The sequence below is a fragment of the Castor canadensis genome, chromosome 3 (assembly GCF_047511655.1).
Source record: "Castor canadensis chromosome 3, mCasCan1.hap1v2, whole genome shotgun sequence".
NCBI lineage: Eukaryota > Metazoa > Chordata > Mammalia > Rodentia > Castoridae > Castor > Castor canadensis.
Window position 1 is genome coordinate 128820202 of NC_133388.1, and position 27183 is coordinate 128847384.

Below are 27183 nucleotides of genomic sequence, written 5' to 3' on the forward strand. Positions count from 1 at the left end.
GAAAATCATATGTAATGCTGCCATAGACCACCAATATGTATTATAATAATAATTAATAAAAAGGATGGCATGGAAAACCTTTTCATAATGAAAAACACAGTTGTGAATTTTCTCCCAGCTTTGGCTCCTTTTGTAAACTGGCATCTCAGGATCTAGGACATAAATCACTCTGTAACTGCAATCCTGTAGTCAGAACTACAGGCTCCATAAATATTTTAGCAGCATTTGTGATGCTTTTAATTCTACATCCTTTCACTTGAGTTCACTTCAAATCTAAATTATTAATGTGCCTTATCCTAAAGTTCAAAATATAATATACTGAAGGGACTGTACTAATTGATATTCAGAACATTCTCCGAATGCCTTTAAGTATATTGTTCATGTTTACTCGCATTTCTAGGAGTAAAAATAGAACTGCCAAGGCAAAATTGTCAATATTCCTTCCCACCTAGCAGAGTACCTGGCATGTAATAAATAGAAACTCCTTGAATTGTTGTAGAATGAAAGTTCTGAAACATAAGGTTTTATTCTAGTCTTTGAGGTGTTCTTTGCTCTGCTCCTTAAACACCTAGACTCTTTATGCTACCAGCTAGCAGCCTCCTTTTCTGCCTCTGCTTCTTTAGGAAAGTGCCCCATGTCTTCTTAGGCTCTTTTCATATTGAAACTGATCACATAAATTTGTAGGGGAAATAATGGGTTTGTAGTAAGTCAAGTGGAGGTTGAATGATTGTGGCTGGCTTCATGTGTTTACTGTTTGCCCTTTCCCCTATTTTAAAAGAATTATGTTAATCCAAATTAATGAACACCTAAAAAGTGTCTTTTACACAGGGACTTGGAATTGGTGAAGTTTATGGAGATCACCTCAACCCATAACACATTCTAAACTGCCTCCAATATCCAAAGTAGGCCTGACTTAACAACTTCCCTCTCATGATAGAATTCAGGCTGTCAAAAAGTATGTGTACAATTTCTAATATAATAACATATAAAATAAACACACGTTATAGATACTTAGAAGCATTAGGGTAAAAAAGAGCCTCTAGGGAATTCATTAATTATCTTAATACATCATCTAGCAGAATCTTCTACTAAAAAAAGATTGCATATTAATATGCATTTTGTGGAAATGTTTGTTTCTGAAATATCTACTTCTAAGCCTACTTTATTAAGAAAACATTAACACCTGACAGAAAAATAAGGCATACTCAGAAGTTTTAAATATTTTGGGTATATAAAGCAAACCCAAAGTAAAAGTAAAGTATAGAAAGAAAAGTAATTTAGACTTAGAGAGTGGGACCTGTATTTTTTATTAGTTTATACTAATTGTAAAAAATAATAGGTGTCACTATGACATTGTCATATAGGCCTATAATGTATTTTCAGATCTTTCTTTATTAAGCAAGAATTACATCCTTGATCAGACTAACATACTGCTATTTGCTCATTCTGTAGCATCTGTAATATCCATATGATGAACTATAGTCCCAAGCAGGAGAGCCTCTGGAATCACCTGATCTCACCTCATATTTTAAACAACAAAAACTGAGACATGAAATCTATTTGTGCAGTCCCATTGTGGCTAACCTAGAGTAAACCAGGCCAGTTCTTCTGACCCTTCCAGAACTTTTGTCAAGACCCTAACCCTGCTTTCTTAAATCATTGTAATGCACTGCTAGAAGATTGTAAGTGGCCTTTATAGTGTGCTATACTCCACCTTTTAGGGTGTTTTGCTATTCTGAGGCAGTCACTTTTCTGAGTCTCTAGGTTATCATGGAGCCTGCCTGAAAACCAAAATTCCTGAACTGAACTGGGAAAATCATCTTTGAGAAACAAACAGAGAAGACATAGAAAGTTAACAAGAGTTACCATACACCAGTGCATAACCCTCTTGATGAACAAATGATGAAAGACTTGGATCCTTGAGATCTTTAAGTGATGTAAGAGGAATTTCTAAGGAACACTAGGTCTGGACTCCACAGAGTATAGAAAGTGTGTGCTTGCCTACCACATCTCAAACCACTACCTCTGTTTTTACAAACAATAAAAGAAATATCTGAAAAAAGAAGAAGTTCTTCTTAGTTGGCTTCCCATGTGTGATGTGGAAGCAGTGGCAGAAGTCATCAACAGAGAGGCCTTGCGCTTACTCCCAAGCACTGTCACTTACCATTGAAGGCACTGTGAATGGTGGTCTAGGCTCAAAGGTCTTCTGCGTGTTCCCTGATCCCAAAATAAAGAAATGCAGAATCCTCCTCTCCAGCATTCAGCCATGGCTTCAAGGCCAAAAGATAAAGATTTTCACAATCTACAAAGTTGTCAGTGATAACAGGAATTCTCAGTCTTTCAGTGTTGAGCATTATACAGATTTGCCTTCATTTTGCATTTTGCAATGTCTGTTGAGGTTTTTAGACATTCTTCTTTGTCACTGAGTCCAGTACAAATAGACTTTCCTCTCTTAAAAATAAACAGTATATATGATCCCTATACTTGACTCTGATTTTCTAATCTTGGCTCAGAAAGGTCTTAGGTGGGTGAATCCAGAAGCAAGCATTACCTTAGTGCTCAAAAGGCTTAAGAAGACAAATGTTGTTGGGAACATATAGATTCCTACCACTGTCAGCCCACACATACTCAAAAAATCCTTCAAGTTTTCTTTCCTCAAAACAAAATAAAAATTCCATCATTCTGGAAAGGTGTTTGTGTGTTTTAAAGAAATTTTAAAAGTTATTAAAACTTACTAAAAGATGAATACCAAAATTTTAAAATAATCTACCAAGAAATAGAGGGCAAGAGGAGAACCGCTGGAAACCCCTTACAGGAGACTCCCTAAGTGAAAGGAACATTCTGGAAGTTTGTTTGCCTTCAGTGTGATTTATGATAAGCTCCAGCTTTCCATGATGCCTGGCCAACAAGAGACCCTCATCTGTCATGGAGACAAAAGCATGCAGGTTGTGTATTTCTTTCATAAGGGACAGTTCACTGAGGAAATCCTGGTCTCTGCCCTTAAACAGACCTATGGAGGACAAATATCCAATATTCATGGACCTTCTAGCAGCCAGACAGTTAAGTAGAGTCTCCTCATGAGCAAAGACCAACGTCAAATATTCTACTAAACAACATCTACCAGTGTTTAGCAGAACTTTACTGCCTTCGTTTTGAAAGCTTCCATCAAATTGTCAGCACAATGAGCACTTGGGATTGACAAAAATCCAGAACACCCTCAGCCACACTTTGACTCACTCTTGTGAGACTGTAGCATACAGAAAACTTCTTTCTATGCACAGTGAAAAAATTTCAAATGTAGTGGTAAGATCAGGAGACAGAAATTTGTTGGTTAAAAAGGCAGTTAGGCACGTAAGTGTCTAAGTCATTTGGGGATAGGACCAAGGCAGTGTCTTAGTGTTTGGTTCCTTGCATGCGCCTCTGTGTGGCATCTTGTCGTCTTTGGTATTTATTCATACAGCCATAAAACTACATGAAAATTTTCTCGTTAGATTTCTTTATGACAGTGCAAGAAGCTAAAGATTCTTATAGGTCAATCCAAGAGAAGATTCTTTACAGATTCTTAGTTTTTCATACTCTTTCATAATATATCAAAATTAAGCAGCAAGTTTTTATGTTTTTAAGCAACTTAACTTTATTCAGTCTTTCCAGAGATAATTTATAGAGAAATAATTTTTTGCATGCAGTCTGATTCAATCGGTTTAAATACTATTTGAATGAACACTTTAATCATATTTATAAGCATAAACAGGCTTGGAAACTAATATACTTTACATTTTTGTTAGTTTACAGTTCAAATTTTGTAGTGTAAAACTAGGCCAGTTTCTTTTATTTATTTATTTTTTGGTGGCACTGGGGTTTGAACTCAGGGATTCGTGCTTTTTAGGCAGTCATTGCCCCCCAGCCATTTTTGGTTTTTTAGTTATTTTCAGATAGGATCTCACAGTTTTGCTCAGGGCTGGCCTCAAACCATGCTACTCCTACCTATGCCTCTGGCATAGCTGGGATGACAAGTGTACACTACCATATCTGACTTATTTGTTCAGATGGTGTCTCGCTATCTTTTTGCCCAGGCTGGCCTCAAATAGTGACCCTCCCAATCGCCATTTCCCAAGTACCTGGTATTACAGGTGTGCACCACCATGCCCCATTCAGTTTCTTTTAAATAAATTATTTTAGAAAGATTTTAGTTTACAAAATTATTGTGAACATATTACAGTGAGTTCCCAAATATGCTAGACTTTTTCCCATTTTTAACATCTTACATTAGTACAGTACTTATGTCATAATTAGTAAACCAATATTGCTAGGTTATTATTATGTAAAGTCTTGTTTCATTTGGGTAGCCTCAGTTTTCCCCAATGTCCCATTTTTGACTCAGAATTCCATCTAGGATACCACATTACATTTATCCACCATGTTTCCATATATTCCCCTTAGTTTTGACCCCTTCCTTCTCAAACTTTGCTTGTTTTGACAACCTTCACACTTTGAGAAGTTCTGGTCAGTTATTTCATAGATTGTTCCTGCATTGGGATTTGTCTAATGTTTTTCTCATGGTTTAACTGGTATGATGTATTTTGGGAACAAAGATCATAAAGATAAAGTTCTGGAGTGATCACATCACATCACAGACTCAAGCTGTCAGTATGAATTGTCACTATTCATGTTGACTTTCATCACCTGTGTGAGACAGTGTTTGTCAGGTTTCTTCACTGTAACTTTACTCTGTTTTTATTTCTATCCTTTCATACCTCTTTCGAAGAAAGTCATTATGTGTAGCCCACCCACAGGAGTGTATCTAAGATCACCCTTCTCAAGGTGAATGTCCCCATAAGTGGAGGTTCCTCTATATTTGAGACTTGTCTATTGTCCCCCACATTTATCCATCTCTTAAATCATTTCTTTTAATCATTATGGATTTATGAATATTTTTATGCTTTGGGTTTTGATTCAATGATAATTAAGTAATTAATTAAAATAACTTTTGCTCAAATTGCTTCAACTTTAGACAATGGGAGACAGTAATCCCATTGCACTTGCATCTATCAAACGCTTATTTCTGTGTATGTTCTCTGTTTTTGAATCTTGAATAGGCTTACTGCCTGCAACTGTGAATGACCTCAGCCTCATTTCATTTATTTTCTGCCCTTCTCCTACAAGTCATTTCTTTGAGGAGCCCTGGTTCCTTTTTTTGAAGAATGGTATCAGAAACTAAGAATAAGGGGTATGATCAGTGCATCTGGGATCTCCTTGCTTGAACAACCTCTTAGTTGACGGAGTAGGGAGAAACATGTATGAATATTTACTTATATACATAGATATCTACAAATATTTCACTATGTAAAACCTATATCTACATTAAGATGAGCATGATCATATTGATATCTTCAACTATAGTCATTGCTACACAGCCTCCTTCTTCTTCTCTTCCTTCTCTTTTTGGAGCCTCCTACCATAATAATGAGCAATCTGACCCACATCATGCCTTGTGCACTTACTTCATTGTTCATTCCTTGGCACTAATAGATTCTGTCCTCATTATTGTACCTTTATATTAAGTCTTGAAGTCTATCGGTATGAATCCAGCTTTGTTCTTCTTTGGATTCTATTGCCTGTTCTAAGTCCTTGTCTCTCCACGTAAATTTCACACCCATTTTATCGATATCTATGAAATAGCTTGCTGAGATTTTATTGAATCTGTAGGCTAAATTGAATAGAACTTTATATCTTAATAATATTGAGTCTTTCAGTCCATAAACACAGAGTCTCTCCGTTTATATAGATCCTTTCAGTTTTTTCATCAATGTTTTATAGTTTGCTATATTAGCATCTGTACATGTTTTGTTAGATTTATACTTAAGTATTTAATTTTTGGAGTGCTATTGTAAAATGCTCAAATTCCAAATTTTCATTGCTAGTATGGAGGAAAGCATTGTATCCTTTATACTTGGTATATTTGCTTATTATTTCTTGGAGTTTTATTGTTGTTGATTCTTTCTACAAATACAATCATGTCATCTGTGAATAGAAACTGCTTATTTGTTTCTTCCTTTCCATTTAGCAACCTTTATTTCCTTTCATCACACTAGGTTGCACATCCAAATACAATGTTGAACAGGAATAGTGAGAGGACTTCCTTGTCTTCTGATTTTACAGGGAGAACATTCAGTTTTTCACTTTTAAGTAGGATGTCCATTGTATAGTTTTGATATATTCAAAAAATTCAAGTTAAGAAAGTTTCTTCTTATGCTTAGTTTGCTGCAGGTTTTCATCATGAATAGGCATATACTTTGTCATAAGCTTTTCCTGCTCCTGAGTATGATCATATGAGTTTTGTTCTCTAGCCTGTTGATAAACATTGATAGATTTTCTAATATTATAGACTGCTCATGCATATTTAGAATATGTCCTACCTGGTTGCAGTGAATAATTGTTTTATATACTATTAGATTCAATTTGCAAATATTTTATCAAAGAGTTTACATTTATGTTCATGAGACAGAAAGGTCTATGGTTTTACTTTCTTGTGTTTTTATCTGGTTTTGGTATTAGGGTAAGGGATCATGATATGAATTGTTAAATCTTTCTTCTGCTCCCAATTTAGGAAGATTTTGTTGAGAATTGGTATCATTTCTTGCTTAAATATTTAATAGAAACAATTTGAGACTGCTGATTTCTTTTTGGAAGATTGTTAATTGTTGACTCAATTTATTTAATAGTTAAAAGATTATTTGGGTTATTATTTTTCTTTGTGCAAGTTTTGTTTGTTTTTTAATTTCAAAGCCTTTTTCTATTTCATCTCAATTATCAAAGATAACCTCAAAGAACCAGCTTTTGTTTTTGTTGACTTTTTTTCCAGTACTGTTTTTCTATGATCAGTTTCATTGATTCCACTTCTAATTTTCTTTTCTTTTCTTTTCTTTTTTTGTAATCAGCTTGGTTTTTGATTAACTTCTTCTTCTTCTCTACTTTCCTGAGGCAAAAACTTAGGTTATTGATTTTAGACCATTCTTTTTATCTAATATGTTCAATGATATGAATTTCCCTCCAAATGCAGCTTTTGCTGCATACTGAAAATTTATTAAGTTGTGGATTTATTTTCAATTAATTCTTTCTTAAGTTATTAATGTGTTAAGAAATGTTAAGTAGCTAATTTTTAAACTACCTTTGGAAAATTTTGCCATAGTCTTTGAAATACTTTGAAGGTTTAGAGTCATGGTTTGACTCCCACATCAGCCAGTGTTCTGTAATGTTTGGTGCATTGAACCCCTTCTACTCCCTGCCTCCATTAGTTAATAATAACCTAAGACCGGCAAAGGATAACTTTCTCCATTTCACAAAAAAAAAAAAACACAGAACAAAAGTTCCACATTGGCAGTTGACAATTCTGCACCATGTGGACTGACAAAAGAACCCATGAGCAGTAGACAAAACTCCTTTAGCCGCTCATGAAGCTTTACCTAATGGCTCTGTAGCCATAGCCTAAATCTCCTTTCTGAGGACAGTTCTTTAGTTTACCTGAGTTTGGCCCTGAGAACTGAACAGTAAATAAAAAAGGCAAAGGACCCATCCTTACAATTTAGATTCTGGTCAAGGGAATCAAATAATCAAGAATCACAAAATCCATGACTTGCTATTAAAATTTGAATTCATCTACCAGCCATATAGGCACTGCCATGGAGCTGGTTAGAAACACAGACTCCAGCCCCTTCCCTGTACTTCCTACATCAGAATCATATCTCAAGAGGAGCCCTGGAAAACTTCTGCTCATGTTTAAGGTTTCGGAGTGGCATTATGCCATGAAAAAATGCCTAAGATTAGGTAAATAGATATTTCAATAGGCTTGTCAGGGAAAATCTCTCTAAGAGATTGTCCTTGAGTGAGACTTAAGGGCAGAGACTTACTCATTTGAATCCTCTTTAATTACTCCAAATCTTATCCAATATCTGTGTGTGACACCTATAGTCAGCAGCCAAGGAAAACTGAAAGAAGAGGAGGAAAGGAACATCAAGTTTAAAATGTTACCTCTTGGCTTATGAAAGAGGAAATAAAAATATAATGCATTTTGTGATTTTAAAAAGTTCTGGCTTTTGTCTTTTCTAAGAGCATTTACTTTTCTTCAGAAAAGAAATTGTTTCTGGAAAATTCTATTAACTTTAGTATGTATAGATGCAGAAAAATGATCAGATGGTTTTAAATTTAAAAACTGCTAGATAGATATTCTTTCTTGCTCTATTATAATAGGCTCAAAATTTTAATGGTATGAGTTTTTCTCTTTCCCTTGAGTTGATCAATGTAATTGAGATTTTCCCCATTTATTGGAGCTGTCATCTTATGGTCATATAATTATGCTAGCAATATTAAATATGTTTTAGATACAAAATTGTAAATACAATACAGAGGAACTGTGAACTTATTTCCATGTCATTAAACCACATTTGACCCATGAGCAAAGTGCATTTTTCATAACTTGCAAGAAATGTCTTACCTTGCAGTAGAACACACATTTAACCTACTTATAAAAGCCACTCTGTTTGACATTGGTATTTGGATTATTTTATTATGAGGGAATAAAAGGACAGCAGACTTGCAAGTATCAATATATACATAGCCAATTAGTAAGACTCTAATTCTATTCTAAGTGGCCATTTTGACAATTAACATTTCTTCAGGAGGCGGGTTATTGTTCTGGAAAAATTCACCTAAGTTAAGATTGCCTCACAACATTGATTAAGAAAGGGATAGAAGCGTTGAAGTGTATGTCTAAAAATAAGCTGTCATAGAACAGTGGCTCTGATCAGTTACTTTGTTGCAATTGGGATTTAGTATTAAATAATGCTATTTTTATTCCCGTGGCATTGAAATGTTTTGAGTTTATCAGTCTAGTAATTATGCAAATCCTAAAATAATTCATCCTTTTTAATACCAGAACTCTGCTCCTGGTGGACTTCACTGCTGAACCAGTGCTTGATGAACACGTCAGTTCTTGGGAGCAATCGCTGCTTAACCAGCTACAGCAAACTCTTCCACCAGATAGCGTTTCATTGTTTAAAAAGTTCCATTAGTACAGTTTGTTGATTTTATCCCAGTTGGGCCTTAGATTTTATCTAAGGTGACGGTAATTCTTTTTGGTTGTTAAAATATGTGGATGGTTTTATTATAATTCAGGAAAAAAGATGACAAATAATGAGTAATCATGATAATCATTGCTTTAATTTAAAAAATTCCCCTGGCAAATTATAATATGTATTAAGAGTCCAACCAAACAAACTTCTCATTTAGCTATGACTTTGTGCTTATTTTTCCTTTTCTCTTTTTTCCTTGCCACATAGGACTTTAAAAACCAGAAATACACTTCCTAAGAAGGGTGTGTCCACAGATCAGCATACAGTGAGTCTAGTTGTCCCACATTCCACACCTACAAAACTGCAAGATGATTCAGAGAAAAATTTTTACTTTTTAAATCCTAAAAAGTACATTAAAATGATATACTTATATCATTTTTTTTTATAATCAAGTGTTTTACTGGCACAGTTAAGTGGACAGAGGCATTCTAGAACAATTTTCAATGATTAAAATTAAAAAACTAGAGTATTTAAATGAATTTAAATTAAATTAGAAAGGACACCTTTTTCTTGAGAACATTAGGACATCTTTCTTAAGTTATAGTGTCAGATTATTAGCATGATTATTTAGAGTTGACTGCTAATTTAACTGAATTCATATTCGGAGATAGCCTTTCTGTAAAGGTAGGGGCCACAACAGAATCCTTATAATCAACATTTGTGTTCACTGCCTTCCTGTGATTGTACCCCTTATAGGCAATTTTAAAGACTTAACAATGGCATAGAAATGGTTTCCACAAGGCTTTACTGTTGAATTTAGGTTCAACAGCTTCCCAATATCTCATCCTCCCTTATTTTCCTCATTGAGATTAGATGGAAATATGGTATCTGATGATGAAAACTAGAAAGATGTCTTCATCTAAAATTGAATTTAATATCTAGAGAAAGGTCTTGTTTTCTGTTCGAAGGTTCTGACACCTGTTCTTAGAAACCCATGAAGCATTCATTAGTCTTTTATTATTAAGAAGAAAGGAAACTTATTGTTTTAAGCCAAAGATAGCCACCCAATGCCTCTCACAATGAATCTGTTTCAGCCTTTTTCCTTTTCCTCTGTCTTAGAGAGCCCATAAGCTTTCACATGAGGAATCCGTGAGTGCAAGCTGGACCTCAGTGACTTGCATGGCCTGCTAGCTCTTGAAGAGACCTTGCTCTCCTTTCCTCTGGATAATGTTCTCCACCAACCAGTGGATGCCAGTGCTTGATAAGGCAGGCAAAATAAAGAGAGGTCATGATCAAATGGTTGAGTTGGTCATTATATATAAACAGAATTTATGCCACAACATAAATTAGTTAAAAATGCTAGTGAAATACATATTGTAAAGCTCCAGGTAAACGCGACCATGGTTACTGTGCCCAGAAATGTATTTTTAGAACCCAGTGAAAAAAAAACTGCACAACATCAAGCACTTAGTAAGATCTGGTGAAGGGGTCCTTCTGCTAAGGTAGCATCACATGTTAGTGAATTTTTTAAAATGGTTTTGGCTTCATTCAGTTAGAACAACTTTGTATTTCAGAATATAGACTTAAAACTACAGAGGAAAACTCCAGATGTCCTAAGAGTTAAAAGATGTAACATTTGACTATCAAATTGCAAACTCTGAACTGTAAATCAACCTGTCAGATTGCTTAGTCATATTTTTTTTAATATGAAAGATTATACACTTGACTTTTACATTTAAAATTTTCCTTTATTTGAAAATTATCATTTTCTTTTCATCCTTTAGATGAAAAGCTACTTGATTTCATTTTTCTTCCATTTTATTCTATATTGTCTTACACAAATTATTATTTCTTGGAAAATATAGCAGATGTATGCTGATGATACTATATCACACTGTGCCTAGTGTCAATTACTTTGCTTCCTCAGTTAAATTCTATTCATTCCCATTCTTCAAACATCTTCCTTTGTTTTTAAAAAGCATTCTTAATTCCAGGAGGTGCTCACTGCAGTTTCAATGCAATCCAGACGGACTCTGTTGCTGTGTTATCTCTGACATTCTGTAGTAGTCTAGTTTTGGTTTCAACAGTTAATCCCCTCTGTATTACATTATGTTATGTTTCTCTGCCTGTGAGATCCCTGTGCACAGGAACAGTTTCATTTGTCTTTATTCCCTGGGATCCCTCCTATATCAGGCAGAGAGTAAGTGTTCAGTTAAATATTTTTTAATCCAATTTCCTATGAAAGGAATCAGTGCATAATTTGATCATTCTAGGTTCTAGCAGCATCCTCACCAGCAAGCCCTTCCAACCACCTTTTGTTAAAAGAATATCTAAAAGCATGAGCTCATACGCTAGCTTCCTATAGTAAGTGCCATGGTTATGATACAGGTTTGGTTATCAGGCAGCCTGTGACAGTTTCCAGCTAATCCACAGACTGAGAAACCCCAGAATCACCTCTGATCCTTTGGTATTGTGGCATTGATGACAGGGATGGTATCACCTGGTCATTATGAGGGCTGAGTAGGGCAGTGCATGTAAATTTTTAGCACTGTGCTTAGTGTATAAAGTGGAATTAGTAAGTATTTGATATATTTTTAACAAAAGAACTTAGAGTCACAATTACCAAAGGCTGGGAAAGATCAGTTGAGAATAAGAAGTTAAGGAGACTGATCTGTAGACACTAACCAGCTTGCCCGGTAGGTGCTGGATTAAATCACTTTTGCTAAATGTAGTTTGCTGGAGAGTAGATTTAAAGTGTGAAAGATAAATTTGCTATTTTGTTAATAGTTGATACCAAATTTATTTTATGCCATCTGCCACACAGGATTATTATCATATAGGATTTTCATCTTTTTTTTTTAACTCTTTAGATCACATTATCTAATTTCAGTGAGTGTTTGATAAATGTTAAACCTGTAAATTATGGCTAATTCAAATTATCAACATTAGTTTAAAATTAGCCACTATTAAAACCTAATCATTGGTTGAGAGGGTGTCTGTTGGACAAGGAAAGCTCAAAAAAAAAATCAAACATATTTGTCCAAATTAAAATCATAACATGTAGCTCACATATTTTAGATGAACAAGTATGCTTCTGTAATAATAATTTTATTATCACCAAGTTACAGGATAGAGTTTTAATTGTGACCTTTATATCAGTAGAAGCCATGTATTTAGGATTAAAACCTACTGCTTTAACTAGTCTTGTTAAAGACTATGGCTTGATACATTCTGAGCTCCAACTTTTATAAAAACCACAGAACACTTCTAATAACACTTTTCTAATTTCATGGTTCAATGCACAGTCAGTAAAGATTTAAATAATTCAGAAAAAAAGCCTATTCTCTTTTCTTTATTAGAACTTTGAGTTAGGCAAATTCTTTGACATTTAATAGGTTTTTAACCCTTTTAATAACTTTTTATAATGAAATTTATTGGCAGTTGTTTTAAAGAAAGAGTTATTATATTAACATGAATAGCAGTCAGTAGTTTTATGATTAGTTTTGAGACCTTGACCTTATATGACTCAAAGTGTATAAAAGCTTAAGTGAGTGAGTAATGTTAATATTAACTAAATTAGGTATACCCAGAAATATAGACTGTATATAACTACATTCATCCCATTATCTAACAGGCCATAAAATTTTGGCAGACAAATATTTGAATCTTTTAATTGTTTTAAAGGAGCTTAAGGTCACTTACAGAGTCAGACACTTTAAAAGAACTGAAAGATATTGTAATTTTTCTAGACCATTTTTCCCATGTTATTAATACCGTGCTCAATGGGACAGGATTTCTAACCTTTTCATATCTAGGTTTCATGCTATTTTACCATTTCATAATGCATTATTTAAAGGATTATTGGATGGATTTCATAATATAATACTAATTTAAGATTGCACTTTCTTCAAGTCCCAAATAAGTTGGGAGCACACAAATATTCTTCATAGGGAAGCTGACTGATGCAAGTAGAATACTTTTAATTTTGCTTCTTGAGATGTACTTTTAAGCTGAATGTCATGTGTTGTTAATGATTTAAAAGCTTCCAGATGAACTCAAACATCATTGTTCTGAACTGATGTGAAGACGTCAATACTCCACTTGACATCTCCATTTTTACTAGCATCCCATTAACATTCCAGTGGAAAGTATGAGAAAGCAAGTTAAATTCTCAGGTTTAAATATAGTATGAAGAACCATTTGGGCTGACTTGTGCTACTATAAATATACAGAGCATTTCTCAATTTTCTTATCATCTGCCCTTCCAATCCATTCTTTTTGTTTTAATGTGCATGATTCTTTCAAAGTATTCTGAAAATACAGCAAGTTATTTAGTCCCTTCTCTGGGTTCATGAAAGCCAAGGAGATCTGAGCAGACATTAGCAAGTCTGATTACACAAGATGACATCCCTCATGAGCAAAGCACTGCCCACCCTTTGTAATCCAGGTGCTAAAAGCATGATCTATACAGATTAATGACTTCGTTGACTATTCAGAGGTAGAACAGAGCAGATTCGTGGTCTCGTATTGTCAGGGGTGTAGCAATGGTTAATTTAGATATTTGGAGAACCAGAAGGTAGCCCACATGGTACCCCAAACCCTTTTAGATAAGAGAGAGCTTTTAGTCCGTGTAAACCCCATCTTGTTCTGCCATTGATGAGCATGTAAGAGCTGCTCTTTTTCAATTAAAAGTAAGCTTTGCCTATTGTCCGTTTGCATGTTTCCCTTATTTATGCTGGGCAGAAGAGCCCTTTTGAAGGTCCATTGAAGCACAATGTGTCAAGCTTTGATAATATGAACACTGAGAGTTTAAAAATCATGTCAGAAAACAAAATAGCATTCATGTGCAGCAATCAGAAATGGGGTGACCTAAGTCCAAAACATCTTTACAACTGTGTAATTACAAGGAGTCACTGTAGTGTGTAGCCTCCTGGCCACAGTGATTCCGAAGGAGAGGTTATATGTCCAGGATTTATGGAAGAGAATGCTGTACTATGAACTGGAAGACATTAAGATTTTCTTGAACCTTGTATCAACCAGTTAGCCTATTAACCTTGTTCAGGGAGCTGTTAACACCCAGGTTATAAGTTTAGGCTTCATCAAGGCTGTTTACTTTCTCACGGTAAAACCTCGTGCTCTGTACCCATAAGCTGCCCCCTCCTTTATCTCAGGGAAGGTCCTCACAGTTGCAAGCTTTTGGCTGCCAGAATGCTTGGTCACAATTGTGTCATGAGCTCCACATGAGCTAGAACTAGTCAGGGAAAGAAATTCTGGGACTATAAGAACAGATAAAACATCAACATGAGCCACATGGACAGAACACCTTCATATTCCTTATTTTAGTTAATCTCCACAATAATAATTTAAGAAAAACATTCACTGTCCTTCTTTCTATCAAGCAAAGATTTTATGAAACTCACTTATTATATTGTCTCTTTCTTCCAGTAGAAACTGAGCTACATAAGAGCAGGATTTCAGTCTTTTTTGGTCACTGCTGTTTGTCCCCTACCTGAAACAGTGCCTGGCATACAGTGGGTGCTCAATAAATATTTGCTGTTGGAAGAATGTCCCTATTATTCAAAGGCAGAAAATGATAGCCAAATAAGTTAGCAGTGAGATAGCTTATTAGACACAGAGGCAGCCTGATGTCATGAACAGGGGGCCTTCCACTGTAGTACACCACCTCCCATCTCAAAAAGGAAGAGAAAGCAAATAAATTGGAGTAAGGCTGCTTTCTCAGTTGCTTATAAACATGAATCTGGACACATTTGCTACGGCAATGAAGAATCCTTTCTGGGCTTGCCTGAATGTGACAGAAGTTGAGTTCCGAAGAGGAGAGCCAAGGCCAGGCAAGGACACTAAGGATATCGTGGGTTTTCCCCTCCTTCTGTGGTTTCCTGCTCTTTATTGTTGGATATTTGGCTCATCTCTGGGGAAAGATTAAAAACAAAACTGGAAAAGCAGACTTTAGTCCTTGAGATTTTTAGTCATCACCTTAAAAACTCTTCAGTAATGTTTGTCTCTAGAATACTAAATCCCATGAATAATCAGGGTCCCTTCCATGAAAGAGGCCACAGAATGGAAGACACCATGGTCTGATCTGAGGTTGAGTATCATGGAAGATCATGTGAGCTTGAGTACATACTTCTTGAAAAGTTTTTCATGTTCTCCAGTGTTGTTGGTTGTAGAGAGTATTGTCTTTCTGTGTAACAAACAGGTGTAGTAGTATTTGCTCCAAAGTTCTTGCTTTCTTGTGATAGTTATATAATGACTACTTATTTACCCTAACTACAGATATTCCACTTCTCTGTATTGTAAAGAAACTGAACCCTACTGGTTTCTGTTGTCTTTTGGAAGAAAAGTAAAGACTAGAAATGTTAAATTTAAGAACAATTTTATTTTTTGAAATGAAGACTTGAAATCAAGTTATTCTAAACTGAAATGGTGAAGATAAAAATATTTTTCATTAAAATATCCCACTTTTCTTTTGAAATCCACTTTTTTAGTTTTAAAAAATACAGCCTGTGTTGTGCTTTGGTATTTTTCTAGATTTTTTTCCTCTTTTGACACCTAATAGCAAAAAATGTTAAAGTTTACACAAATCACACATTTCTAAATAATAAATAGACCGCAAAAGATCATGTAAGGAAGACTCAATTTGTTTAGTCAATAAATAATTAAGCTCTCTCTTGGAAATGCACTTAGGAAAATACTAAATAAAATTTGATTATTAAATTTACCCACACATTTGTTCTGGTGTAAACATTTACATATTAATTGAATCACTGGCAAAAGTATGTAATCAAATTGGGAACTTAAATAATATCAACATTTACATTCTTCTCATAGACTTTTGGAGTGCATTATTCCTAAGAAAAAATGAAACTGCTTCCCCTTCTTGCCCTAATTAATCATACAAGGCTGTATGAACAACCCAGAGCAAGGCTAAAAAGTGTTTCTTTAGATGCTAAGAATGGTATGTGTTGGATAGTGTACATAAAAGGGACTGAGAGCAAGCACTTTTCATAGTCAAAGCCAGAGTATCCTCTGGCCCTGGGGACAGCTCTCTACAATGAACGATGTCAAATGCTGACAGATGGGTAAACACAAGGGTTTCAGAGATTCTTCACGTTCTCTTGCCCCTGCTGCATCTGGCACACATCCAGGCATTGCCTGTGTAGACTACAGAAAGCAGCAGCTGGTAAGCCACATTAACAAAGAGGGCCTCAGGGCTACCCCTGTTCCAGCGCTCTGTTCACCAACTGCTATTCACTCAAACAGCTGGATCAGAGCAGAGAGAGCCAAGGCATCGTTAGAGTTTTATGTGTACAACTGTTTTGATATAGATTGTCTGCTAGAGGCAGGGATAATGATAGCTTTCAAGGCTTGCTTGTTGGACTGTAAGGATGCTGATATTCGAGGGAACAGTGCAGATGCAAGAAGGATTGTGAAATACACACAGCTTTAAACACTGAGAGGCAGGCCTTCAGCTGATCTGTGCAGTTCAAGGGTGCAGTTTTAACACTGTTGAGTCACTAACGCAACTAGCATTATGGCAAGGATTATTAATTACACCAAAATGATACTCATGGTTTAAAATGATAATCCAAGGTAAGCAACGTGGGTATCTTTTCTCTTCCTTTTCAAAGAAATCCAAAGAGAATAAAAGAAAATACATGCTGAAATGCATATCAAATTTTGTGCATAAAGTTTCCTATTTGAGTTCCATCCTCAGTCTGGCCTTCTTCAGTTCTAGACAGTCAGACAAGGGGAAGAAGAAATGTGGCATGAGCATCAGGCCATGGATTACAGGGTAGTTTAGCAGAGAGAATGAATATGCCATATCTACTTTCATTTCCTAACTGATGGTAATGGAACTTTTGTTTTCCATGAATTGAAAAAGTTTTGAAGGAACTCAGATTCAGTTCCTTCTTCATTATAACACTCCTTTACTATTTTAATAGATAATTTTTTAGCTCCCATAGATACAGAATAATATTAGTTCTCAATTGCAATCTGGAAATTTAAGGAGGCAGATCTGGTTCTCAAAAAAGTGCAATCTAGCCTTATTTTCGAATGGACTGTGCCAATGACATATCATGTCTTTTAGTCAAAACAACCTGAAGTTAACTAGCCTTGAAAATAAAAAAAAATTAGAAATACACACAATAGAAATTACCTTCAGTACATTTGAGTCCAGAATTTAGCAAATGAAGTTCCCAAGAGGTCAACAAGAATTTATAGTACTGTTTTTATGAAGTCAGCATCACCAATCCCAATAGTACCAAGCCAAAACATCTCTACAATGTAACTCAAAAAATATATGAGTACCTACTGTGTGCCAAGATCTGTGCTAGTGTAGGCCTTTGATGGTGAAGAAAATAAATCCTATCCCTGCTTTATTTTTAATTTTAATTGATTACAGTGTATCATTTGAGATTATATTCGACCACATATAAAAGAAAACCTTAATATAATGAGTGTGCAAAGATGGTCACATTAAAGACTCCCATAGTAGTAAGTGGTCCGACTTCATGAAAATCAGACCGTAAGTCCCTTTCTCCTTGCTTTTCCAACATCCTCAGAGCTTTGCTTGAATCATTTTCCCACATTTTTACCAGCAGGAACAAGAAAAGGATAAAAGAAAGTGAATCCTTCTCTTTAAGGAGACTTCGTGGTAGCACCATGCAACACTTTCACTTAACATTTCATAGTGACATGGCTATATGTAGCTGCAAGGGAGGCTATACATGTGCTCCTTTGTCAGCTGCTTGGCCAGACAGCTAAATAGTGGAGGCTTGTTCCTCAGGATAAAAGAGTATTGAGTGTCAAAGGGCACAGCTTGAAGTTTCTGCCACAAAAGGAAGCAGACATTAATCACATCTTTTCATCTTGTGACTAATGCTATACGAAGTTCACAGGAGAAAAAGAAAAAAATCATCAAACTGGTTAAAGTCAGTTTATATGGATAGTTTCACTCCTCTAGTTATACATTGGCAAGGCAAATATTTTTTGAATACTTGAACTAAGAAGAAGGTTGAAAAATGTCTTAGTCTTAGACTTAAGGCAATGACTGTATAGAAGGAACATGCACATCAGACTAGAAATTTTAAAGTGTTATCACAGTTAAAAGTACAAAGGAAATGCTTCCACAGGTCAGAATAAGAAAGGTCTTCGAGCTTTGAAGATGAACTGACTTTTGAACTTAAATTTATTCTTTACAGTTTGAATGTGTGAAGATGGCAATTGTGTCATAGAATAGTAGAAAAAGCACACATGTAAACTATTTCATTTTTACTTCAGTCTTTGTTCTAGAGATATATGAGGTCATTTAACCTTTCCCCTTCTCAACAGACTTGTGGAAAACTGCGCCAACTACATGGCTACATCAAAGGGGAATTATAAGACTCAATAGGTACAATTACTGGGCAAACCACAAATCATTAAGCAAAGTATGGGTTTTTTTTTTCTCTTTTTATGCATTTCAGGCAGCAAATGCTCAGAAAATAGTTATTAAGTGATGACAGAGCAGGATTAAAAAGATACATTGTCAAGAGAGAGACACATACACACACACAAAGAATAGCAATTAATAAGGTTTGGCTGAAAAATAGCATGTATACACAAAGGAAAACTATAAGGAATAAGGTTGTTTGGAACCTTTGATATCATGCTGAAGAGTTTGAATTCAACTGTGGTAGGCCATAAACAACTACTGGAAGTAAAAAGGTAGTGAAGGACTAAAATAGGTGAGTGGGTGTGAAAAGGAGGGACAGGTGGGAAAGAAATATGTTTTAGAGTAGACACAACAGAACTCAGAAGAATTTGGTTAAAAAAGGGAAAGAGTCAAAAATACTATTAAATGGAATTTTTGAGTGAAAAGTGACAAGGAAGATGAAAGTGTCATTAACAGAAATTGGTCATGTAGAAGAAAATAGGTTTGACAAAAACTCTGTTTACCTTTCTAGCAAGAGTAATGCCCAGGTAGAAAGGGCGCTAGCAAGAAGTTGCAGAATTAGGCCTGGAGTTAGGATCAGAACTTTACATTTTCTTTGAGAGCATTTTCCATTAATAAATCCATGGTGAGTCTTAACCTGGTGACAGGAAGGTAACTCAAAACAGAATATTAGAGAATCAGTTAGGAGTGGGAAGTTGTAAAAAGAAGAGAAGTCAGGAAGGATCTGAGAAGAATCAGAAGGAGCAACTAGAGAAAAGGTTAGATCAAAAAGAATTAACCTAGAAGGTAACACCCACGCACAGGAAATCAATGTGAGTCAATGCCCTGTATAGCTATCCTTATCTCAATCAGCAAAAACCCTTGTCCCTTCCTATTATTGCTTATACTCTCTCTACAACAAAATTAGAGATAAGGGCAAAATAGTTTCTGCTGGGTATTGAGGGGGGGAGCGGGAGGGGGTGGAGTGGGTGGTAAGGGAGGGGGTGGGGGCAGGGGGGAAAAATAAACCAAGCCTTGTATGCACATATGAATAATAAAAGAAAAATGAAAAAAAAATAAATAAATTCACCCCTCCATCATTCTTTATCCCCTCCCATTCTTAGAATAGTTAGTTTCAACAGGTCTCATTTTTCCATTTTCATACATGAGAACAAAATAGTTCCACCATATTCGCCCTCCTTCACCCTTTCCTTATATTCTCCCCCCTTCCACTGGTACCAACCCCCAGACAGGATCTGCTTTACCTTTTTTATTGAAAAAAGACATTTTTATGTAAGGAGTTTCATTATGACATTTCCATGTATATACATATTATAACCATAATTGTTTCATCCCTTCCATTCTCCTTTCTACTTTAGTCCCCTTCCTATTTTAAAGTTTTTTACTAAATGCATTTACTGAAACAATTAAAAACAGAAAAAAAAAAAAAAAGAAGGAGCAACTGTTCCTATTAATGTGACAAGCGAATTATTCACAATAAATTTAAAATACTGGGAATAATAAGAAATAATATCTTGCCCATTCAAATTTTGTATTTGACATTAAGGAGCTATAGTCATTCAATCCCTTTCTGGAAAGAAACCAGCTACCAAAACATTTGCTTGCCTGCTTGGGCTAATTGTCTTATTTTCAATACTCAGATTCCTTCCAGTTTTTCCCCATATTAAACAATAGGCATAATTAATACTTAACTGGCTCCAATGAAAGTAAGGTAACATGGAAGTACTCCTAATGAGAAACCACCATGCTGGTAAGACCCAACTGTTTATAGCACACCTTGAGCCGACAAGCTAGAAATTGTCTCTTGTTTGTGCTTACCATCCTCCACATGGGAAAATTGTCCTTTGATGCAGTGTCAAAGCTGCTGTCCACTTTATCTATCTATCATCATTGGTGACATGAGATTTTGAACTAGTGATGAGTCTGTGGTCTCCTCTTGAACACCTTGCCGTCCTTATTCAAACTGATCCTTTGCTTCTCCATGGTCAGGCTCATCGCCCTCTCTCTAGTACAAGGGCAGGAGTGCAGACTTTATTCCTCAGAGATCTACCTATAACACAAATTAATATGGAAAAATAACTTAAAAGGTTGCAAAACTGCAAGAAATAGGTGCTATAAAATGAGATTGCTTTAAACCTCTGGAAGAAACACTTTTAGTTGTCATAAATCTTAGAGCTCTACATAAATATAGATTTAGAAATCATTTACCATAATATCACATTAAAACTACAAGACTTCTTAAAGGATAAGGCAACATGGGCTCAAAACAGTTGTGGAACAAACTATACATGATTTGTAATCTGAGATTTCTGTGAGGGAGAAATAAACATATCAAGTAGTTAAATTTTGAGAAAGACGATTTAGTTATTAAAGTATGATTTTCTGGTATATACTTTTAATTTACAGAGCTCTAAATTCTATAAATATAAAAATTTGAAGGTCAGATAGTGCTTTGTTTGGTGTAAGATTGTGAGGGGGTCTATGGTGTATAGGTTATTATTCATCTATGGTCATCCCTTATTCTGTGACCATAATTAAAGCTGTTCTACATGCTAAGAGTCCAGGTAAAAAGTACAACTTTAGAACATTTGTGAATAAGCTGGAAAAACCCAAAACAATATAACTCAGGACCTTGCACTGCCATTTGGGCCACTCTCCCAGTCTTGGGTTGACCTTGGACCACAATTCTATTTCTGCCTCCTGAGTAATAAGTGGGATTACAGGTATTCACCACCATGATAAACTCTTCTGTGTATTTTTGAAAGTCTGTCCTGATTTTTATGATATCCTCTGAAAATGACAGAATTTGCAGGGAATCTGTGAAATCTATGTCATAGGAAGTTCAGATAAAAGAAGTTACATGAACATCTAAGAAAAAATTAAAAATTCTTAGTAATTGTCAGTGGAAGCAATATGAATGGACTAGAGAAAAACAACACTGATTTGGGTAGGCAATATTTGAAAAGAGTTTTCAATTATCTCTAATTGACTGTAACCCTCTACAGGATATATAAAATGTTGAATCAGCTGCTTAATTCAGTGGGAAGTATCAAAAAGGAGAATTGGGAGATACAGATTTTAACTCAAATTCTGGTTTGGGGCAAATTATTTATCTTCTCTTGGCTTTATTTTCTTATTTATTCATTTATATTTACTTATACATTTGTTCAACAAACATCCAGTGATCTTGTATTATGCCATCCCAAGTTTCCTGTCCTATAGACTGTCACTAAAAAGTCCTTGTGGCTCTGACATGTATCAGTAAGTCATAGTAACTACTTAATGAGGGACTTCCTATTGAAGGTAGTTGAAACAGTGTCAGTTTGAACTAGGAGCGCAGCACCACAACTCATGAAGCCAGCATGTACTTTGCCAAAAAGAGCCAGAAGTCTAGGACCCTGGGACCAAGTCTGAAGATGGAGCAGGAGCAAGAGCAGGGAAAGGTCCAACTTGGAGAAATTGGTTAATAAGAGGCCTCAACATGGAGGCCATAGACCTGTTAAAGAGAATGAATACAGAGCAGGCACAATACCCTCATCAGCCACAATTCCAGTTTCAGATGGGTCTAACCAGCTTGGTGAAATAACTACAGAGCCTTGGTAGAAAACAATCTTACCACCATAAAAAGGGACAAAACAAAGCTTATGGACCAGCTTCTCTAATTCACCTTCACAGCATTTCCAGGTTACAATAACATTTCAGACAGGTAATTGCTAAGCATCTTCCTCTATTCAGGGTTTTTTTTTTTTTAATGAATGACTAACATAACATTATTAATTTGATTGTTCAGTTCCAACATGTAAATTTAACCATATGTTCCTCACTGTAGCACATTTTCCCATAATTTTCTTGATTTTCCTCTCTTGTCTTGAGCACTCTCCACCTACCTACTCAGAGTGAAAAAACCAAACTGCATCTATAAGCGCCACAAAATAATCCCCATTATTTTAAGTTTGAAAATGCTGGAGAAATGTTAAGTGAAATCCACCATACTCCTCTTACACAACACATTTGACCTCCAGATAACGTTAAGCGCTTCATCCTCCAATGCTTTTAATTCTAATCCTTGCTGAGACGAAATTCATTACTTGAATTACAAGAGTGAGTCTCATTAAGGCTAAAAAGCAGTGACCCAGATATCATAACGGATTAATATATGGTGACCTTGCAATTCTAGAGCTTTACTTTCAAATCTGAGTATGCAGTCAAATCGTTTCAATAGTCAATTAATCAATTGGTTAATATCAGTCTGTAAGCACTCTGAGTCTGGAAGTTAGAAAACTATAAATAATTATTTTAGAACAATAGTTCACTTGTTAACTCCCAAAACGTTTCTTAAACTTAAAAAAAATAGGGTTTAATGAATGACTGTGATGATGTAATCACTAATTGTATAATTTGGACAGACAGGAAGCACCATAACATATAAATATATCATTGAATAATATATATATAACGTATATCTACATATCATTAGTACGGAAAGATTTTAATTATGCTGAATCAATCTTGAGTAATGAAATGTGAACTTGAACTTACTTTCAAATTCTATTCTATTCTTTTTGGGTGTGTGTGTGTGTGTGTGTGTGTGTGTGATGAGGCTAGAACCCAGGACGTGTATGTGTAGGCAAGTGCACTATCACTAAGCACCACCCCAGCCCCATCTTTTGGTATTCTTTAAGGTGATAGAGATTGTTAAAGATTATTATACCCCAGAGAAAATTAACGTATGTATTGCTCAGCAAACATCATGCAATTTACAGAATTAAGAAAAAATTGCCACAAACATGGTTCTGAAATATGTTTGTTTATTTGTTTGCTTATTTATTGTAGATGCAAGATATACGGAGCCCAGAAGGAGCTCAGTACAGCTCCCATCCACAGATGGGAGCCATGAGGCCAAGGGGTCAGCCTGCAGACATCAGGCAGCAGGCTGGCATGATGCAGCACGGTCAACTGACCACCATCAACCAGTCTCAGCTGAGCGCTCAACTTGGTTTGAACATGGGAGGAAGCAGTGTTCCTCACAACTCACCCTCTCCACCTGGGAGCAAGTCTGCAACTCCCTCACCGTCCAGTTCAGTGCATGAAGACGAAGCCGATGATACCTCTAAGGTATGAGCAGGTTATTTTAGAAACCATGTTTGTCAGAGCTTCCTTGCCCTGTGAGGGATACAATTTATATTCTCCAAAGGAGAACATTAGTAGAGCACACACACTTGGTTAATGAAGCACGAAGTTACAAACTGAATGGGTTAAACCACATAGTTGGCCATTTACACTTCTAAGTTTCTAGTATATCCTTTGAAAACAGAAGTATTAAGAATAAAACTCACTCAGTGTTGCTGGGCCTCACGCCTGTAATCTTACCTATTCAGGAAGCAGAGATCAGGAGGATCATGGTTCGAAGCTAGCCCAGGGCAAATAGTTCCATGAGACCCTATCTCAAGGTAGAGGTGCAAGGTATAGGTCCTGAGTTCAAGCCCCAGTACCACAAAAAAAAAAAAAAGAAAAGTCATTTGCACTACAAAATATATGATCTGCACAGTGAGTAAGCTGAATAGATCAACTTCCAAAATCAAACCTAACTCACCACTCATTCAAAAACATCTCTTTCAATGTAAACATTTTATTTTAAAAAGGCAATAGCTCTGCAGGCGTACACACACTGTGTGTGTGTGTGTGTGTGTGCAAACTATAAAGTTATGACTAGATGTAACCCACAAGATCCCTGGCACAACCATTTGATGTAGAGGGTGAGGAAAGGTAGGGCCCAGGGTATGAGATGGCTCCCTTCCAAAAGCAGAGGCTGTGTTTGTTGCATACCCTTTGTTGACCCCATGACAATATGGTTGTCTTTGTCACCTGTAGTGCCATTCTTTTAAGTTATCTGGATGGGAAGATAGGTCTTAAGTGTCCTTATACTAGATAGTGCCTTAAAGTATCAGAGGCAACTTTTTAAAATGTCTGCACCAGAACCCCATGCACTTTCCCCTGGGAAAACCAAAACAATCTTTTTATTCCCTTTTTATCAGACAGTTATCTTCCAGATTCATCTCAATGAGGACTCTTGTGCCTAACTGCTGTGAAAAACACTATTAAATGAGTACTATATATTTCTCCTCTTTTTTTCTTTAAAAATCTTACTAATAGTCACTTGTGTGAGCCACTCTGTTTTCTTTTCACCTTTTGAGAATTTGTTTTGGAGGAATTAAACTGTCAACAAGCTGTCAAAGGCAACAATATGGATTCTGATCTGCATGGTTAATTTCCAGTAGCTACACTAATTTTTTAAAGGTCTAGATGAATTGTGATTCATTGATTGATTTAGCCTGATAGCAAAGACTGAGCTGCAGCATTGACTATATTTTCTGTATTCTTGAGGCTCTAGCACTTGGGTCTTCAATCCTGGAGAGATTGCCCCTCACAGGGCTGGCTATTCCTAGAGTTACAAAGTCATTTCCTTGAGAGCCCCACTTTGATACACAAGAAAACCTACCCAGAATCTAAGCATCTTCTTATCAAACTCTCATGCACTAAGTCAGTATCTCTGTTCCCTTGCCCTTCCTCACTCAGGGCCAGGTACCCAAGAACTAGAGATAGTCCTATAGTCCAGAGTCTGCTGAAATTACTCAAGCTATGCGATCCTAAGATTTCTCAGCACACCTGCCCTGCCTCACCCATTCCTTCCCACAAAACTGCCAACAGATGCTCTGGGTCATGCTCTTCCTTCTCCCTCTTTCTACCTCCTGATTGACCTGGGTGCGTCTTGTGTAGCTGTCTAGCATACCTCGCCTCCTTGTTCTTGAGATTCACAGGTATAAACTTCTTTCTTCATTTCCCTGTTTGCTGTCTTCTTAATAAATGCTGGTGCAAATCCCAGAACACTAGTACAACCAAACATTGCCCGTGTCAGTTCCCTCCACCCTATGGTCTCTCTCTATTGTCATTGAGACAGTATCTCACCAATAAAATGAAAAGACAAGAGGAGACTAGTTGATATTACATAAATAATGTATTGGATTAATGAAACCCTGGACTTCGGCTGACCATTTAGAGGGCAAAATAATTTTCCTCAGAAAATAAGGATTTCATTTGCCAGAGTGTCTTTTTTGGGAATCTGCCTGCCAGAGTGTCATGTTGAATAAATTAAATGGAACTTTAAAAAAAAGAAAAACAGAACATTCTGATGGCAGCTAACAGCCAGAGAGTGCCAGAACCTAAATGCAAATACCAAGAATTCATTTGTGGGCAATGAAATAAACATTGGATTATGCATGGATGATTCTGGTCAATTTCCTAAACAGAAGTGATATATTGCTGTAAAAAATAATGTTCTGCACATAGTAAAGATCAATTTGTGCATCTGGATTGTATCTTTATCAGTATTCATTACTGACATTTCAGGAAATTAAATGCAAAATTAGTAGCCTCTTCTGATGGTACATTTTATATGGAATTATTCTTAATTACAATAGTATTTTCCACCCTCTTCAATTTGTATGAATGAGCAGAAACCTGAAATTTATACAGTCTACATTTACACATTCTGCCACTAGGTGTTAACCCCTTCAGTCCAAATTTCATAATTTTGCTAAGACACAGGTTTGTATAAAGTTTTCAACCTAGTGTGAAATTTTGCCAGTGGTTCCTATCCAATCACTCAAAATCCACACCTCAAAATAATTCAAAATAATACATAGTTTTCTAATAGTGATTATATAAGTATTGTATCACAGAATTCATATCCTATAAAGGTAGATTCATGAATTATTGATTTGTGCAGGTGTAGGGATGGATTTCTCAATAATGCACCAGTTAAAATGGCTTTTTGTTCTCTATAAATATTCACAAGATCCTGTTTAGTGTAAGTGCCTCTTTACCTCAAGAAAATTAACCCTCCCTTTCCAACTGTGCCCACTATTCATCCCTTCTTCAATTCAAAATCTTTCTACCTGTTTTCAACTTATATTTATTAAGTTGCTAAAAAAAATCCTTTGATGAAATGCTCAATCATTCTTTTACATCAAGTTAAGGATTAGAAAGGAATTTTCCCTTTATATGTGAATAGGATTTATGTGGAATGTTGTATTACAACAGCTCCAGTTAAATATGAAACAGCATTAAGTCAAAAAGATCATTTAAATCACTTCTAACAAGCACACCAAAAAGGAATATTGAGTTCCACACCAGAAAAAGCAGCTTTTAAAGCTCCTCTCTTAACACTTTGTGCTCTCTTTAAGCAATTACATATTGATTCCAGTTTATCTAATTGAACAATTAAATAAAATAAGTCTGTTTTGACAGAGAGAAATATTGTAAATACACCAGTAGAATTAATTATCACCTTATAAACACTACCCATGGTTTTGATTGCTCTGAAGCTGTGTTGACAGCTTTAAGTCATAAATGAGACATACAGTAAAGCATCAAAGAAATATAAACTTAGGCAGCTTGTGGTTCTAAGCCTGTAATCCAGTACTTGTAATTTAACAGACTCTTTAAGACACTTAAAGTATCTGGCATTACAAGTATATTTTTGGCACAGTTTTTCCTTTAAGAAAATTACAGGCTAAGAATCACAGTATATATTTTTTCATCCTTTTGGGTTTTTCTGTTAAAAGTATCCTTATGTTTTATGTGTCTCTTATAAATGGC

At 35.7% G+C, this 27183-nt stretch overlaps 1 protein-coding gene and 1 long non-coding RNA gene across 5 annotated transcripts in view; one reads left to right on the forward strand and one right to left on the reverse strand.

The window, feature by feature from the left end:
• Positions 1-27183, forward strand: part of Tox (thymocyte selection associated high mobility group box) — a 293670-nt gene that overhangs the window by 223535 nt on the left and 42952 nt on the right. For all 3 annotated transcript variants that reach the window (XM_074068638.1, XM_074068636.1, XM_074068637.1), the window contains one exon: positions 23359-23640. In XM_074068638.1, the coding sequence (XP_073924739.1) occupies positions 23359-23640 (282 nt within the window). The remainder of the gene's footprint in view (positions 1-23358; positions 23641-27183) is intronic.
• Positions 1-27183, reverse strand: part of LOC141421667 (uncharacterized) — a 198545-nt gene that overhangs the window by 50772 nt on the left and 120590 nt on the right. For both annotated transcript variants that reach the window (XR_012446338.1, XR_012446339.1), the window contains one exon: positions 20344-20575. This is a non-coding gene — a long non-coding RNA (uncharacterized lncRNA). The remainder of the gene's footprint in view (positions 1-20343; positions 20576-27183) is intronic.